This window comes from Lissotriton vulgaris, chromosome 9 (assembly GCF_964263255.1).
Source record: "Lissotriton vulgaris chromosome 9, aLisVul1.2, whole genome shotgun sequence".
Lineage (NCBI taxonomy): Eukaryota > Metazoa > Chordata > Amphibia > Caudata > Salamandridae > Lissotriton > Lissotriton vulgaris.
In genome coordinates, this window is record NC_141697.1 from 615,926,659 (window position 1) to 615,945,344 (window position 18,686).

An 18,686-nucleotide genomic window follows, 5' to 3' on the forward strand; every position below is an offset into this window, starting at 1 on the left:
ATATATATTCTTTCAAATTTGTAGTGTCCTAATGATATGTGAGCTTTCCACCTGTTCATCAATTAAACTGTAGACATAGATAAAATGGTCATTTAGGAATGTTTCTTCTCTTACCTGAGTTATTTCACTGTTTTTATACCGTGACATGAAATGTTCGCATAAATGCATATCTGGGTTGGGGCAGTAAATAAACTGCCACAAAAAATGTTTTACAACTACCTGACCTACATATCCACTAGAGGGCGCACGATCCCACCACATAATGTACCTTATCGGAAGAAAAACTTTACATATGTTTGTCACAGAGAAAAGCGCCAGTTAACAGAATACATTGTTAAATTTTTTGGACTGGCGTTAGCCAAGACCTTTTGATTTTTACTCAATGTATTTACAAAATATAGTTATAGTGTTTTCTTTATCCATTGTCTGCCATTGTGCCATTCAGATTTTCATTCCGCCCTACAAAACATGGGGCAATGGGTCATTCCACTTCAACGACTTGCTAAATTAATTGGAGTGACGGCTTTTATCTTTCACAAGGAGCACATCCATGTAGAAAGTAGTTACCTTCAGTGCCACATGGACTACTATGGCAATGCATGGTTTTTTTTGTAGACCAAAAACATTTTTGCTTTGCACTAATGATTTTCTTTTAATTGGCAAGGGCTGAACAGCTTCCTAAACAATAAAGTTTTATAATAACGATAACAAAAATAAACAAATGTTAACTTAGCCAACAAGCTGGCAATCAACACCAGACCCACTGGCTGTGCAAGTGCTGTTTTATAAGTATGGACAAGCCACAAACATAATTAGGAGAACAAATAAAAGATTATGCCACCTATAGCTGATGACCACATACTGGCAATCACATTTTAAATTGAAAATAATAATAACCAACACATCTAAATTAAATAGAACATTACGATGGTTCCAGGAAGGCATGTGGAATGGGGAAAAAATGTAGAACCATTTTTAGGTCTCTACCTCTGCCAATGCGCTTGCGCATTGCAGATGTCGAGACTTATAGAGTTGGATCCACGAAAGCTAAACCAGGCGGATTGCACAGCTTGCATGTGCCCATGCACGCGCTTCCCTTTTTCTCCCGCATCATCGTATCAGACCCGCCACAGCATCTGAAGCTTCCCCAGCGCGCGCTCGGCCTCTGGCATTTAAGCGTGAAGCTTCCCCAGCGCGCGTGGGCCTCACTTCTCCTCACACACCATATGCTCATTCCCTCCCACGACTTCAAAGGAACGCCGCTCCCCTGCTCCCCGCCCCCCCTAATTCCCCCTGCCGTTGCTGCCCACGGCTGTGCTTTCCCTTTCACGTCCGCGAAGCCATGTCTCTTTCATGGCCAATGCTTTTTTTTTTGTAATGTCCTGTTTCACCTGTGATTGTAGTGGACGTTTTGTTTCAGTCTGGCATCTCCAAATAATCCTGTAACGTGTTCCGGTAGAGATTCTAACACCAAGCTTGCACTTTAGCACACAAATCTCATTGCAGGCGAAAATGCCACCCCCAAGTGTGAAACACTGTTTTTAACAGACAAATTATTTTTGATCTTTGCCATACATCCACCGTTTAGATGCTTGCACTACTTTACATTTAGTACTTATCTGCTGTGGTTCTTGTTAAACTCCTTAAAGTGGTGCTGGAAAGCATTCACAGGCATGCATTGTGAATCTGATGACATATGACATGGCAACATAATGACAAGACAGGTACGCCCTGCCTCGCTCAGCCAGCGCTTCCTTGGCAGTTGCTCATCGTGTTTCCTCAGACCGGTGGCCTTGTGTGTTTAAATGAGTTTTGAGCTGGTACCATTAAATCACACGAATCGTCGCAGAGCAACTTGACAAGGGCGCAGAATTAGCCTTGAGCGCTGTCCGCTCGTGTACTATCTTGCTTGGAATATGAGGAAGAAGACCAGAGCCATCAACAAGCATGCAGTCGGCACACAGGTTCAGATCTAGCTTCTATCAGGCTCTCAAATAACAGTTCAGATTAGTAGCATACCGTTAAAGAGCGATTCCTTAGCGGTGGTTATTTGTTTAAAGCTAGTAGGTTTAACATCTCGGCAGCCTCGCAAACTGCATTTGTTTATTGAAAAATAGTTCATTACTCCAAGCCTTGTGCTGTCACTTCGTTAACTATTTTCTGTTGCAGAATCATCCCAGGTTTAGATTTTCATACCATACGACAATACGAGTGACAAATACAAACATGTCATAACAAATTGTTTTTCGCATAGCATCCTCCTACCCCTCTCTGGTCATTTTCCACACCCTACTACATGTTTGTGGTACATATCCTTCAAATAAAGGTATTTTCAGGGGTGTAGCCAGAGATCGTAGTTAATCTTAATTTGAATGTCTGCTGAAGGGATATATAACATCCTGGTGACACTTTCGAATGCTAATAAGATAGATTCAGCTCAGCAGGCTGCCAGTCTCTTCTTTTGTGCTTAACCCCATGGTTATTTTTTGTTGTTTGAGGCCAGCGATCTTAAATCAAAGGTTCAGAAAATCGCTGATGGCTGACATTTGCCAGGTGGTGCATCGCAACTTTAAAGTTCGGCTTCTGCATCTATATTGTGTGTTTGGAGTCTGTTTTAAAACTAGATTACAAGAAACAGAATAATTAATCTGTGGAGAGTAGCATATTTATGTTGTGGCCAAGCAGTACAATTTTTAGGGGTTTTTTCCATTCCACATTTCATTAATCATTTATGGCATGTGAAAAATCCAAAATGTTTCTGTAGGCAAACAGTTTCTAGTCCTTTGTCGGAAGTGGGATTAGAAAACCTTCCAGGAAGTTTACTAGATCAAAGCTATTACGTTTGTGAATGGCAATAATATACTCTGTTTCTGAAGTTAGAAGGAAGGACGGCAGTGGCTTCCCCAGAGCGAGCTCGGCCTCAGGCATTCAAGCGTGAAGCTTCCCCAGCGCGCGCTGGGGCTCACTTCTCCTCACACCGAGCTGGCTGTTACTTATTTGTGATTACAAATAAATAATTTGTTGAGTCCCTTCATGCTTCTGTGCGCTTCGGGCGATCTTCCTGTTGTGCACTGTTTGATCACTCGACGCTCTGTATCATAACTAAACGTTAAATGCAAACGCAGATTGGTGCACAAATTAAGCCAATGAAAAATTTGTCTGAACAGACTCGGAAGTTATTTCATTCCCAAGGACTGACGGTTCTGTAGAATTGAGCAGTTTGTGCCTTCTTCGAGTTTCATTTTTTTGTTGTTAAAATAGCTTGTTTTTATTATCATTCCCTGTCCCCAATGCCCAGCCGGATTTCTTATTTCTCCATCTACCCCTATTCCGCAGTCAATAGAGAGACTCCACAACAAACCTATTGACTTTTCTTTTGTGGGTACAATACATATTCCCTCCTTTAACTATCCCCTTGCGAGTCTTTTCCTGGAGTTTCTTTTGGGAGTTCCAGTTGGGTGTCAAATTTACAAAGCGAGTGGCCTCAACCCCTGGCGATATCACCCCCCCACATTGGCTGTGTTCCTGTTCCCTTTGTTCCCACCCCCCTCCTGCTGTCTCGCAGCTTGTGGCAGTCATGGAGGCGCGCGCTTGCTTTCTTTACTGGCACAAAGACGTGCTTCGCTTACAATCAGCACGCCATGCCCACTTCCACTTTCGAAGTGCAGGCGGGACAATGGCGGCCGTTTGTACAAGTGGTCAGTAAGCGCCTTCAACATTTGCTCCAAAACCTGACGCAAGGAAGTCTTAACGATCATGCTAAGAAAGCCCTTGCATTTATTTTGTGGACTATTGAAGCCAGTTGAAGCCCTTGCATTTATTTTGTGGACGATTGCAGCCAGTTGTACAGCACAACTGATACACTCTCTCTCCCTCTTCATGAGAGATGACGGGCCCTGGCTTCCTCTTATTTGTCAAGTGTGTTTTGGTTTGGACTTGTTACGCAGTTAGCGGGCTTCACCTACTCGTTTTGTGGCAGGATAGTAGGAACACCAGAAGTGCGAGCTTCCTTTATTACAACCGAAAGCTGTCAATTGTATTGGATGGTCCAGCAATTAATGTAAGGCAACATGTTTTCCTAAAAGCTGCACTATGTCACCCATATTGTTTGCTGCAGTGCAAATATATATGAATTAAAAGCACGCTATTCCCCCACTGAGTTCTAATTGCTATATTTCCCAGCGTTTCTACTCTTTAAATATGAGAAAGGATGTGGTGTGATGAGTTAAAACCTGGCAAGCTAAGTTCTAGTCTCGGCGTCTGCTTGACATCATATGATTCTCCTCGTACCCAAAAAATTAATTTGCCTTTGTGTAATGTAACTGCTACTCATGTAAAAAGGCCCAATACCGTCAGGTCGAGTTCGCTCTGTAAAACACTGTGGTGTTTATTATTTTTAATCAGATCATTGATAAAAAAGTATAATATAAAATGCTTTTTGCAGACAAACAGATCAGGAACTATGCACTGCAGTGTCACTTTCAGCCCCACACACTTCCTGCAGCAGCTGAGCCAAGAAGTAAGGGGAGGCAGAGCCTCGCAGCACCCCTCCCTGCTCCAGGCACCAGGGCCCCCTCCTGGAAATGGAGCCTCCCATATCCTCTGCTGCGTCAGCCCCCAGGGACGCTAAACCCCCATTGCTGCACCCCCCACATCCATACTCCTTCTTTCACCTCTGCTGAGATTTCATACAGGGGTTATAACTCCTGCTATAGGATCCTGCTATTGCTTTGCCCACAAGTATGTATTTACTCTACACCTCCCCTGTGAAGTCATGACTCTCTTGCCCCTTCCATTGCAAAATGCTGATTTTAGCCCCAATTACAATTTGTCCCATATGCTTTCCTTTAAACTGTTGTATTTCCAGATCGTGCTGCTACATTTAACTACACTTAACCGCACAACAGTTCATGTAACTTTAATATTTTTATAACTTTATAAACTTGTGTTTTGAGTGACATCGCACTGGAAATGTCCAATGTCAACCTTGCGCTTGTCTTTCTTTTTTGCGATGTCACTCAAAGTTCATATTAAGATAGAAAAGTTTGAGTGACATTGCACTGAAAATGTCAAATTTCAACGGGACATCGCAATGAAAATGTCAAATTTCAACCTCACGCTTGTTGAGAAAGCACTTTTCAAAAGTCAGTCATGAACTTCCTTCCACTTTCATTCACCCATCATTCATCCACCCATCCACCCACTCTCCATACTTCCACACTTTCATCCATCCATTCATCCATCCACCCTTTCAACCGTCCATCCATACAGCCTTCTACACTTTCATCCACCCATCATTCATCCATCCATCCACCCACTCTCCATTCATACACCCATTAATCCATCCATTCACATACTCACCATTTCACCCGTCCATCCATTCAGCCTTCCTCACTTTCATCCACCCATCCTTCATCCAGCCACCCATTCTTCATTCATCCACCCTTTCATCCATCCATTCACCCACCCACCGTTTCACCCGCCCATCCATTCAGCCTTCCACCCTTTCGAATATAAACGTTTGAGTGACATCGCACTCAAATGTAACATCACACTCAAATGTAACATCACACTCAAATGTAACAGCGGCCTTGTTCATTTTGATAGAACCCTTTGAGTGACATCGCACTGAAAATGTACAATGTCAACCTTGCGCTTGTCTTTCTTTTTTTGAGTGACATTGCACTGAAAATGTCCAATGTCAACGTTGCACTTGTCTTTCTTTTTTTGAGTGACATCGCACTGAAAATGTCCAATGTCAACCTTGCGCTTGTCTTTCTTTTTTTGAGTGACATTGCACTGAAAATGTCCAATGTCAACCTTGCGCTTGTCTTTCTTTTTTGCGATGTCACTCAAAGTTCATGTTAAGATAGAAAAGTTTGAGTGACATTGCACTGAAAATGTGAAATTTCAACTGACATCGAACTGAAAATGTCAATTTTCAACCTCGCGCTTGTTGAGAAAGCACTTTTCAAAAGTCAGTCATGCGCTTCCTTCCACTTTCATTCACCCATCATTCATCCACCCACTCTCCATACTTCCACACTTTCATCCATCTATTCATCCACCCACCATTTCAACCGTCCATTCATACAGCCTTCCACACTTTCATCCACCCATCATTCATTCATCCATCCACTCTCCATTCATCCACCCTTTAATCCATCCATTCACATACTCACCATTTCACCCGTCCATCCATTCAGCCTTCCACACTTTCATCCACCCATCCTTCATCCAGCCACCCATTCTTCATTCATCCACCCTTTCATCCATTCATTCACCCACCCACCGTTTCACCCGCCCATCCATTTAGCCTTCCACCCTTTCGAATATAAACGTTTGAGTGACATCCCACTCAAATGTAACATCACACTCAAATGTAACATCCCACTCAAATGTAACAGCGGGCTTGTTCATTTTGATAGAACCCTTTGAGTGACATCGCACTGAAAATGTACAATGTCAACCTTGCGCTTGTCTTTCTTTTTTTGAGTGACATTGCACTGAAAATGTCCAATGTCAACCTTGCGCTTGTCTTTCTTTTTTTGAGTGACATCACACTGAAAATGTCCAATGTCAACCATGCGCTTGTCTTTCTTTTTTTGAGTGATATCGCACTGAAAATGTCCAATGTCAACCTTGTGCTTGTCTTTCTTTTTTGTGATGTCACTCAAGTTCATGTTAAGATAGAAAAGTTTGAGTGACATTGCACTGAAAATGTCAATTTTTAATCTCGCACTTGTTGAGAAAGCACTTTTCAAAAGTCAGTCATGCGCTTCCTTCCACTTTCATTCACCCATCATCCATCCATTCATCCACCCACCATTTCAACCGTCCATACATACAGCCTTCCACACTTTCATCCACCCATCATTCATCCATCCACTCTCCATTCTTCCATCCATTCACCCACTCACCATTTCACCCGTCCACCCTCCGACTACACCCTCTAACTCCACCATCCAACTACACCCTTGAACTCCACCATCCAACTCCACCATTCAACTACACCATCAAACTAAACCATCCAAATCAAAATCCTACATCCAAATCCACCCTCCACCCTCCAACTACACCCTCCAACTCCACCCTCCAACTCAAACTCCACCCTCCAAATCATCCCTCCAACTCCACCCTCCAACACAACCCCTCAACGCCACAGCGCCACTCAATGCCACAGCACCACTCAATGCCACAACACCACTCAGCGCACAGCATCCCTCAAAGCCACAGCATCCCGCAATGCCACAGCATTACTCAATGCCACATCATCACTCAATGCCACAGCATCACTCAACGCAACAGCATCACTCAGTGCCACTGAATGCCACAGCACCATTGAATGCCACAGCACCACTCATCGCCACAGCATTACTCAATGCCACAGCATCACTCAATGCCACAGCATCACTCAATTCCACAGCATCACTCAACACCACAGCACCACTCAACACCACAGCACCACTCAACGCCACAGCAACACTCAGCACCACTGAATCACTCAGCACCACTGAATGCCAAAGCACCCCACAATGCCACAGCACAACTCAATGCCACAGCACCACTCAACGCCACAGCACCACTCAGCGCACAGCATCCCTCAATGCCACAGCATCACTCAACGCCACAGCACCACTAAATGCCACAGCATCACTCAGCACCACTGAAGGCCACAGCATCACTCAGCACCACTGAACGCCACAGCATCACTCTGTGCAACCATTCAACAACTGGTTCTAATATGTTCTCTCAATGTTTCAAGCTTTATTACAAATGTCACAAAAAGATGTTAATATTTCACTTCTGTTCTTGGATTTTCATCAAAATAAAATACACTGAACATAATCTTCCCAAAAGTTATTTACAAAAGTTTAAGCTATTGCCATTATACATTACAATAACTTTTATTTAAGTATTCATTATTAAAAAAAAATAAGAGCCATTGTTATTTGTAATATTAATACATCTAAGTCATGTAAATACAACACATATTGCATTACAAATGCTATAGGTGTCACGTTTGAGAAAGTTAAAACTATTGGCATTGTAAATGACAAAGCTATTATTTTCGCTATTTTCAAAACCAACACATAAATAAAAAATGTGTAATTTACAATACCAATACCTCAAACGTTCCTAATGCTAGACCTATAGTATTGCAAATGCTTGTTTTTTGTTTTCATGCATACACAGGACAGGATTAGAACAAAGTAAATTGAATTACTGTAACCTGGAGACAGTTTAAGGATTGCGAGGAAAATAAAAAATGATGAAAAAAATAGTATAAAAAGATTGGCATAGAGTATTGGGATTGAGTTAAATAGTGATAGTGTAGTTAAAGTTTCAAACAACCTTTGTTTTTTCCGAATTTCCAACGTCATAAACACCGTCCCTGTCATAGCAAGCACACTGGTTTACGTGACTTTATTTTCAACATGGTTCTATAATATTCCACGTAGCAGTCACGTGATCTAATAACATTTTCCTAAGAGTTCCCAAGATTTGTGTTCCGTTTTACGATTTAAGGTCCCTGCTTGCAGTGTGAGCTGGTTTAGTTGTGTGAACATGTGGTCATGCACTTGGGTGAATGCTAAGCTTTGGTGACGTTGGGTACCAACTGTTCAGTTGGTGTCTTAGTTTTGAAGAGACCGCTGCAGTATACGCCTTCACTATTCATACAGTGTGGGACATATGGCTGAAAACACACGTAGTTGCATGATACCTGTCCATCAAAAGTGTCCCAGTGCCTAATTAGGGATATGAAGCACTATACAAATACAACTGCAAAATACACAATGCAAACACTATTTGGAAAGCTGCTGGAGGCGTGGACAACTACAATCTTCATGTGACTCTTCTTCAAAATGTGTGTCCCACTGTGGGAATTTTTTCAGGAGCTCCTGGGCAGTCATGACTAATGGGCTCAGACTGAATCACTTAGAGCCTTTTACCATTGCCTCCTCAAGCCCGAACACAGACCCAGCCTGTGCACATCGCCATCAGTAGGGATGTTTGTCCCTGCATCAGTGGTGTGGGCCTGCCACAACCTAACAAGCAAGGACGCTTTGTTCATGACCTTGCCCGGCCGATGGAGGTCCTGCTTCACTTTGGTGTTATGCTTTTAACCTAAGGTAAGACACAACAGAGCCAGCACAAGCTAGTCAGAGATACATGGATGGTTGCAGAGATCAGTGTCACATTGATCTTGTTGCATGTGTCATCCATCACAACCACTTCCCCCACCAAAGCAAGCAAGTGCCCACCCCAGGTCACAGCGGTGACACTCTTCAGATGTCCTTGTGCTTCTCTTTGGCATTTGTGGTTTTCTTTACAGTCCGACTGCTTTGAGGCACTACAGTGGTACTTCTTCGCATTGGACCACAGTTGTGAGTTCACTTTGGACTGATTTCCAGGACATTCTCAGCAACAAGTGTCAATCCTGCCTCTACTAGAGGAACAAATCTGGGCCTCTAGACCACGCTCGCAGAATCCTGTTGATGTCGATGTTGTAGCGTCTCACCTGAACTCCTCACAGTCACTGCTCCTTCTTAGCTTATCCTTCTCTGTGCAAGGACATCTCCTCCAGAGCAGTCAGCTCTCTCACTTGACTCAGCATACAGGTAGCCACTCTTGGAAAATTCAGCAAGTTTTCCCAAGGTTACTGGACCCAAACGTGGCGTGGTGAGATGGTGGTCAATACCCCAGCTCAAGAGCTTAAAGAAATTTGCTGGTCACTGATAGTTACCAGGCTTCTGGTCAGGAAATGTTGACACAATGAATGGAAGCTCCTGGCTCATCTTTATAGCCAACTGGCAGACCGTCCTTGTGTATTCCAGCAGAACTGGTTTATGACTGGTTCTGGGCAGTTCTGCATTTTAAGCACCCTGGTCAATCTATAGTCTTTGTGACAAGTGTTAGATGTAAAGCAGGGGAAGTTGAAACTCTCATCTCAGGAGCAACCCAAAACAAGAGTGTGAAGTCAAGGGGGGCTTAATTATCTGTTATTCAATCCTTCATCTTGATAACCTTACAGAGTTTACAAAAAACAAAAAAGGTGATGGAGCAATGCTTTCAAATAATTTAAACCACAGGCAATTGCGCTGGGTAGCTTTCCAACCTATTATTTTTGCGTTTCCTGCTAAGCCGGTTTTTCATAATTAAATGTTTGCACCTATATCAACATTAACATGTTCACATGAAAATATATTTACCATTTGTTATTAACATTTAGATTGACTCTAGCTAATGTAGGTCTGTATTTAATAATGGGTAATGTCTAATAACCTTCTTGCTTAATGGCACGTCTTTTTAGGTCTCGCCTATGCGGCGAGCATGCGCTGGATAGGAGGGCCTTTAGCCGTCACTCAGGTCATTTTCAAGCACACACTTGTGCTTGTGGCGCCATCCACCTTGCGGGAGCGAGCAGGGGCGCACCACAAGCACAAGTGCAGTGCTTGAAAATAAGCAGACTGCACATGCACGCACGCACCACTCCTGGGCTCACCTCCTGCTCCCCCTTTCTCTCGCGCACGCACCACTTCCTGGCATGTTTTTGTTGTGTTCACACAGCCGCCGAAGCAGAAAAGGAAACATATCTCTCCCTGCACGCACTTGAAGCATGCTTGTAGTCCGTTCCTGCCAGCACGCATTTAAAGCGAGCTGGTCATCTACATGTTTTTTGTTTGTCCAGTCTTTGATTTATTCTTTTTACGCCAGCACTCATTTCAAGTGCGTGAGGTGCATTATTTTTGTACTCGCCTTTTCGGTTCCCTATTTCTCACAGTTCTATTTTACTCTCACACCTCCTTCCGCCGACCCCTCCCTTTGTTACTCTGTGAAACTCTGATCCGGTGGATGGCGGCATCTTCCCATGTTCAGACTGTCTCAGAAACATCTGTCGGAGCTTCCTGGTGCGCCGTTACTTCCCTAATATTTGCAGCAGACTCCAATAGAGTTATATATCTAAAATGAAATCATGAGCTAATGCGATAATAAATATAACATCACTAACCACAATTCTAAGATGGCACTGCAACAGGCTCAAACCATGGTTGGTACATGATGAATCTTGGGCTAGTGGTTGTCTGTGCGACCCAATTCATCTTATCTGCCACAGACATAAAACCTTCCCCATCCGAGATTTATTATGGAAATAAATACAAGAGGCTCATGAGCCAGTGTTGTAAACAGTCTTGTGCCAAAATATAATTTCTCCTAAAGGCATTAACACCCCCCTCTTGCAGAAAGCTGGAGTCCGGCTGCAGATCAGACGGACATACCTGCCTTGTTCACACACCACATGTAGGAGTGAACATTTAACCAACACTACTCAGTGAGTTAACAGCATGCTGTTCATGTTTTCATGCGGCCTGTAGATGACGCAGTCGACTGTTGGCGCTGCTCCCTCACATCCATCTATGACCTCGATAAAAAAAGAGAACCTTTAGGATTTGCACGCTATTCACGTATTCAAATCTATTAATGTTGACCGTGAACTCTCATTTCTTGAGTGCTAATCTAATGTTGACCTTGAAATCTCATTTCTTGAGTGCTAATCTAATGTTTAGCTCTTCGTCAGAAATCTCGTTATTGTGGCAAATCCCTTCACCTCCCTGTGCCGCAAATTGTTAGTAATTTAATCAGCAGCAAATCGGTAAACTAAAAACTAAGTGTCCAGTGTACTCCTACCAACCACCACCAGGTAATCACATTCTTTTTTTTGCAATCTTATTTCAGCTGGAACAATGTACTACGGGCAGCAACTTATCTCGCCTTTTCAAGTCTGGGAGCAGCAGCGAGTGTGGAGACCGGGAAATGTCAGCTTCCCCCTTTCCCACATCTCACAAAGATAAGACCTCCTCCTTCTCCCTTCTACCCCCGTCTCCTGCTGCCCGGCTGGCAGCAGGCCCTGCTTCCTATCAGCTCAGCGGCCTTCTCCCGATTACGGATCATTCTCAATTCCTTTCTATGGGCAGAAAAACAAGCATTGGCGTAGCGAATAGGTCTGGCCTTTGAGGCCTTATAAGTATTTAGTTATGCAGCACAATATCCTTCCTGCAACAACATCAACTGTTGCATATATAAACACTTATAATGTCCCAAAGGCGAGACCTATTGGCTATGCCAATACTTGTTTAATCGAGGAGAAGCTGAATCACATTTACAACATGAATGTGACCTTCCTGTGAAAAGTTTTTCTTGTACATGATAACTTCAGAATGTCCTTATGAGTTGCGAGCGTGTATCTGTAGAGTACAGCTTGGTACAATGTATTTTGTTATGTTGCCGATAACTATATATTTGGAGGATGTTTCGAGTAGCCTCATTCTATACAAGCTTGAGAAAATAATGAGCTTAGTTATCTACCTGTGCTTTAATCTGGTTGGTTCGTTAATTGGGAACCATGTGTAGATGTATCACATTTTAGAATTGTGTGATTTAAACTAGGGCAATGTAGATGAGAATCACAATCTTTTTCCTAACTGACTAGCAGATGCCTTCCAGAACTTTTCAGAACTTGTTAATCCTTTAATAAACCTTTATAGCTTGAACTTAAGCACTCTGTCTTCCTTGTGAAGCCTAATGTGCTTCACGTAATGGAAAAGTATTGATGTTGATGCCTGGCCTCAGTTTGAAATTAAGATTCAGCACAGAGTACTTCATGGGCCACGAATTTGCCCGAAGCAAAGCACTCCAGCACCTGGGAGAGACTGTTTTTTATGAAGTGCAGGGCCAGTATTAATTTGCATAAGGATGGCCTCTGGAGTCCCTTTGAATGCTACCCAGAGCAATTGCAAGTGGTTTAGACTATTTTCAAGCATTCCTCCGATCACCTTTGTGTATTTGATTATACAGAGTATGCCTGATACAAAATGGACCCCACTGTGCCTGTAGCTACATGCATTATCTCGCTCTGCACATGCATTCTACTGACAGAAGCAATGCACACACTCATCTACACATCTGTAATACATGCACACACAACAGCCATTTATCTTATCGCTGGGCAAAGGACATGGCTATGAAACCTGGCAGAACGATGTCAAATGTGGAAAAGGCAGAGATGCTTCTCTGTAATGCAGGCAAGCGGGTAAAATGCCTGCCCTGCACTAGAGTCATTTCGCTGCCACCACTGTCACTCCTCTACAGCCTGAGGAGAGGACAGGAGTCATTCAACTAATAATCGAGGTGCACTTAGTGTGCCTCCCAACCACAGAGCCTCGCTCTGGGTCTCATTCCACTTCACAGAAAGGCCTCAGTGCACAGGCACAATTTTCATATGTGCTGAGTTAGGGTGTCAAAAAATACTATAGTTTGCCGTAGGCACTGCTTAATTTGAGCCGGTAGGGGCCATGGCACTCATTTCTGGGGACCAGCACTTATTTTTCCTCATAACATTTCCCAAGAGCAAAAGTAGGAAACTACAATAAAGGGGAAGAAAGTGGAAGAAAAAGACGGAAACCCCTTCGCAAAAACAGAAAGCCGGAACCTGCAAGAGTGAGATAAAGTGTCTGGAAGTGGATTACAGAAATATTAAGTTGAATGAAGATTGCGCAGCCTTGGTAATGAGCGCACTGACATTTAATGCGCCGGCCGCGGACTACTGAGCAAAGCGTGGGGCAGTGACACTCATTCTTTTACAAACTAAGCACTAGCTATGGGGAATTCAAGGCAGGGGCATGCACTCTCCAGAGCCAAGCAGAGGACCTTTCTCCAGCCCAACACCCATATATTCTCCACAAAGAGCCTTCTTTATTACTGTGTCATATAGTATTTGTGTTTTTGCAACTCTACCTGCAGCCACGATGGCTTAATTGTCACAGAACATTAGCAGCTTGAGAGATACAGAAAACACTGACCTTAAGTGTGGGTCACTCCCACGGGTCTTTGCTTGGGAAGACAGGAGAACTTCTAGTGGCTGAACATCCTCTTGCAACATTGTCAAAGGCTCAGGTGGAAAACAGTTTTCAAGAATAGTCCTCAATGAGCTCTGCGAGTCCTGAAATCAAAAATGGAAGCTGTTGGTGGCTTTAAAAATAAATACAGTAAAGCATATGAAAAACAACGGGAATACTTCCTAATCCCTGACGAATATGGCGACATGGGTTTTAAAATATGCACCAGGAAAACCAAAATGTTGAGGCAAACATTTGACCCAAGTGCATACGAAACCCACTTTGCTCTCACAACAAGTTCTTAAATTCTTACATCGTGATAAAACAAACACATAAGCATAAGCGTTAGGCATCCTGGATTTGTGGTGATAAGATACCCAAAATTGTCCGTGGCTTGCCCTCCAGAGAAACCAACCTGATATAAAAATGGTCAAATTGTCTATAATCTGATTTTTTCATATTTTAAGTATCACTCTGAAACTGTAGAACAACTGACAATGTAATCGATGTCAGTTTTGGCTGAAAAGGAAAGCTCAATGCAGGAAATATGCAGGGGGAACCGTGGCTGTCACTTAATATATTATTTTATGTAGCACTTTATACCGCATTTCTGCAGTTTCTAAACAATGGAATTAAGAGATGTTACTATGCCGTCTTTGAAGGTACTTAATTTACTGAACTCGATGGAAGGCTGTGTCTTCTTTGACAATATTGAATCTTGAGCCCTTCAATCACTGATCCTTTACAGTGGACACTAATCACATTCCTCAAATAAAGGAATATCATATCTCAGTTATGCCAGTTCACACCTATCACAGAGGTGGACGTGCATTCCATTCTGACTAAAATCAAATCAAGATCTCCAACTGACCCCTGTCCCCCCCACCGTACTGAAATTGGTATCAGAAACAGTTATATCTACCCAGACAAAGATCATTAATAGGATTCTCTCTGAGGGCTACTTTCCTAAAGCCTGGAAAACTGCACCCCACAGATATCAATAATTTTAGGTCAATCTCCAGACTACCACTTCCCCCAAAATTATTGAAAAATTTATTAATACCCAACGTAGTCAATTTCTGGAGGAGGGTCATAAACTGGACCCCGCGCAGTACGGCTTTAGAGGGAGTCACAGTACTGAATCGGCTCTCATTAAATCTACGGAGGAAATAAGAGCCACTCCCGATCAGGGAGGCAATGAAGCCCTGATCATGTTGGACCTCTCTGTGGTGTTTGACACGGTCCATCATAATTTATTGATGGACCGGCTCTAGCAGATTGGTGTTACAAGCACGGCTTGGAAGCTGATCAAATCTTTCTTAACAGAGAGAGAGCAGACAGTTTCGCTTGGCAACTTTATTGCTAAGCCATTCTCCCTTCCCTGTGGAGTTCCGCAGGGGTCATCGATGAGCCCCACTTTTTTTAACGTTTATGTTTCCCAGCTCGCTCCCCTTATTGACTCCTTTGGACTCAAGCTGACCTCATATGCTGACGATACTCAGATAGTGGTCTCCATGCTTCCGAAGGATACTCGGGAGCCAGGAAGGCGCTTTCATGACTGTATGACAACTGTTGGTGGCTGGATGGCCCAAAACTGCTTAAAACTTAACTCAGCCAAAACGGAGGTGATCCTTTTCGGAAATAATCCTCAATTTTGGACACCAGCCTGGTGGCCAGACTCTCTTGGCCTTCTCCCAACACCAGTTAGGAAAGTGAGAAACTTAGGGTTCACTATTGACAACAAATTAACCTACAAAGACCAAGTCAACTCAGTTGTCACAACAACCTATTACATCTTAAAATCATGCAAAAAAATACTGGACTATCTCCCCGTAGCAAGTCAAAAAACGGTTGTCACTGCTTTAGCAATGTCCAGGTTGGACTATTGCAATGGCCTATATGTCAACGGACAGGAAGATCTCCTAAGGGAACTGCAACTCCAACAAAACGCAGCGGCCAGACTGCTGTCAGGCATTCCAAAACATAAATCCATCTTGGCTGAAATGAAAAAATTGCAAAGGCTGCCTGTTAAGAAACGAGTCTTGTTTAAGGCTTTGCGTATAACTCACAAAGCACTACATTCCACGGGTCCAGAACACCCAATCCAAAATATCAAGTGGTATGCGCCGTCCAGGTCTTTGCGATCCTCAGAGGCTAAACTGATCCGCATTCCATTGGCAAAAAAAGCCAATTGGGGTGGCAGAAGCTTCTTTCTAGGTGCGGCCAAGGCATGGAATGACCTTCCACTCTCTCTTAGAGGCACAACGGAGCTGCTCGTCTCAGGAAAATCCCTAAAAACCTGGCTGTTTAAAGCATAAAGTTCTAGGCATTTCTATCTTCATCTTTAGGGGACCATCACTTATAGCGCCAGGACGCACTTGGGCAACAGTGCGCTTTATAAATATCACTAACATTAACATTAACATTCATGACATATATTTGTTATTTGTAGACGTTAACAGACATTGGGGAATACAAACATGTTTGTGTACCAGTAATTAAAAGTTGACTGTTTATTCATTAATTAAAAAAATTACTGATTTGCCCGCCTTGCACTTTAGTCCAGAAGTTCTGGAGTTAAGTGTTAATCAACCTTGGTGTTGCCCCAACCTAAGGTGGACGTGGAAACCCATCATATAAGAAGCAAGCAGATGAGAGTGACAATACAAGCAACCAGTAAGCAACGGGAGGGCTGTAAGCCCACTGTAAGCTCGAGGTAAGACCACAAAAAGTATTTTCCAACAAGGTGGTGTGACCTAAATATGACACTCCTACCTGAGGTTGCTAGATCTGTGGACTGGCAAGGAAAAAAAAGTCAAGGTGAAATAAGTAGAACAAACCACAAAAAAATGACAAGCTGCGATTTTGAGAATGAAAGCAAAGGACCATCCGAGTCACACAAGAAAACACTAGAGAATATTGAAAACATTCATATTTTAAAAGAACAAAAAAATCACAACGATCTTCTAAGGAGAACATTATTAGGTCTGTGAGCATCTCCGCTTTTAACCGGCATTCCCACAGACTCCCACTTTGCATCTTTAGTATGTACTTGCAAAAACCTTTGTTAATTTCACTTGCGTGCAAGGAACTTAAGTCAATGACTAATCTGCACCGTTGGAAAACTTTGTGATTACAGTAAAAATGACTTGTGTAAATCTGTTATCTGCACTGGAAATATTTATGAGTGCATTTTTTGTCTGATATGTGCATATTTTGTGGGTACCAGTGATATCCCTACAATTACGGGAACTGAGAGTAGAAAAAATGACCTTCATGGTGATTCTGATACTCTTACTTCTTGCTGGTCTTGTCTTGCATAGGAATGATTGGAAAAAGCTTCACTGGTTAGATCAGTGGTTCTTAACCTGGGGTCCGCAGACCACTGGGAGCCGCAACACTTACCAAAGGGGTACCATACTGTGCCGAAAATTAAATATTAGCAGATCATTAAAGCATATATACATACCCTCATGATCTGCATGTCCCCACTACTCTGTCCTTTTGCTCTTTATCTCTCTCTTTCTTTTTTTCCTCCTTTCCACTTGTTTCTTTTTAATTTTCTTAGCAATATCAGTCTGAATAACCAGTGACACTATCGAGTCTAGCTCTCGAGCTATGCTACGTGTCTTCACATTGACTAATTAGGATTGTTAAGACTATGTTAATATTCCATGTAAACCTTGGACATAGTATAGTTTTAAACCTTTCATATACTGTTCGTGTACTGTTTATTGATGTTACTCCTTTCTCTCTTAAAATAATAAATAACTTTTTAAAACAAAAACATTTGGCCTAGGTTTACAGGTAGGGACTATAAAACCTGGTAGTGGTCTGGGTCTCTCTGGTCATCTAAGCTTGACAATTACTGCAGGCCCTAACCCCTTTGCTCCTCTCTTCGGTCAAACGAACTGCAGAGGGTACCATCATGGGGAATCTGCGCGAGTAGGAGACCCTTCTGTAAAATCAGCATAACATAATATATTTGACCAGTGATAAACTAGGGAATTGTACATCGAAGAAAGATGGTTCAAATGGTCCTCATTTGTGTTAAACAAGGACTACGCACAGGAGGTTGAGGAGGAAGAGGGACTACTACAGTTCTTGGGCTTGGAAACAATACATGAAAGTCCTTCAGAAATTAAAGAGATATTCTTTTAAGGCCGAGGGTAGTGGCTTGATGCAGTTGAGGGGAGTATCATGTCTTTCATGATATGTGCTCTTAGCACACCGGTGGTGTTAGAAATGGGGTTACCAATTCTACACAGGGTAGCATGGAGCAGAGCGTGCAGCCCAAACTTAAGAGGACATGTGTGAAGCATTCACGCAGTACCCACAGACAACACACCAGGCACACCACAAAGAGACACGACACCGCTTCTGGTTGGAAAAAGAATACGTTTTGTATTATCTCCAACCTGCAAAGGTAAAACACAACAATAGCAGTAATCACAAGGGGGTGCCAACTGGCGTAAGAGCAAAATATAACAGGGGGATTATTTACAAGGAAAAATGGGAGAAGTAAGAAAAAGGGTTAAGGAAGTCCATTAGTGTCCAGCTGAAATAAAAAGAATGTTATCATTGGCATGAAACCTTAGCAGAATAATTGACGGAAAGAAATACTAATGTTGAAACCCAAGGTCAATATCGCAGGGCCAACACAGGTATTAATCCCTAGCATCACCTGGGTAGAAGGCTGTGGCGTAAAATAATTCATTAGGCGTGAAGACCCCTCATGCATGGCATCAGCATACAAACAATCAATAGGCGCAAAATATTAACCTCATT

General features: G+C 42.8%; 1 protein-coding gene across 1 annotated transcript in view; it reads right to left on the minus strand.

Annotated features, from left to right (window-relative positions):
* Positions 1-18,686, minus strand: part of LOC147691962 (uncharacterized) — a 262,624-nt gene that overhangs the window by 75,801 nt on the left and 168,137 nt on the right. The window contains exon 3 of the mRNA XM_086938248.1: positions 13,863-14,002. Within this exon, the coding sequence (XP_086794374.1) occupies positions 13,863-14,002 (140 nt within the window). The remainder of the gene's footprint in view (positions 1-13,862; positions 14,003-18,686) is intronic.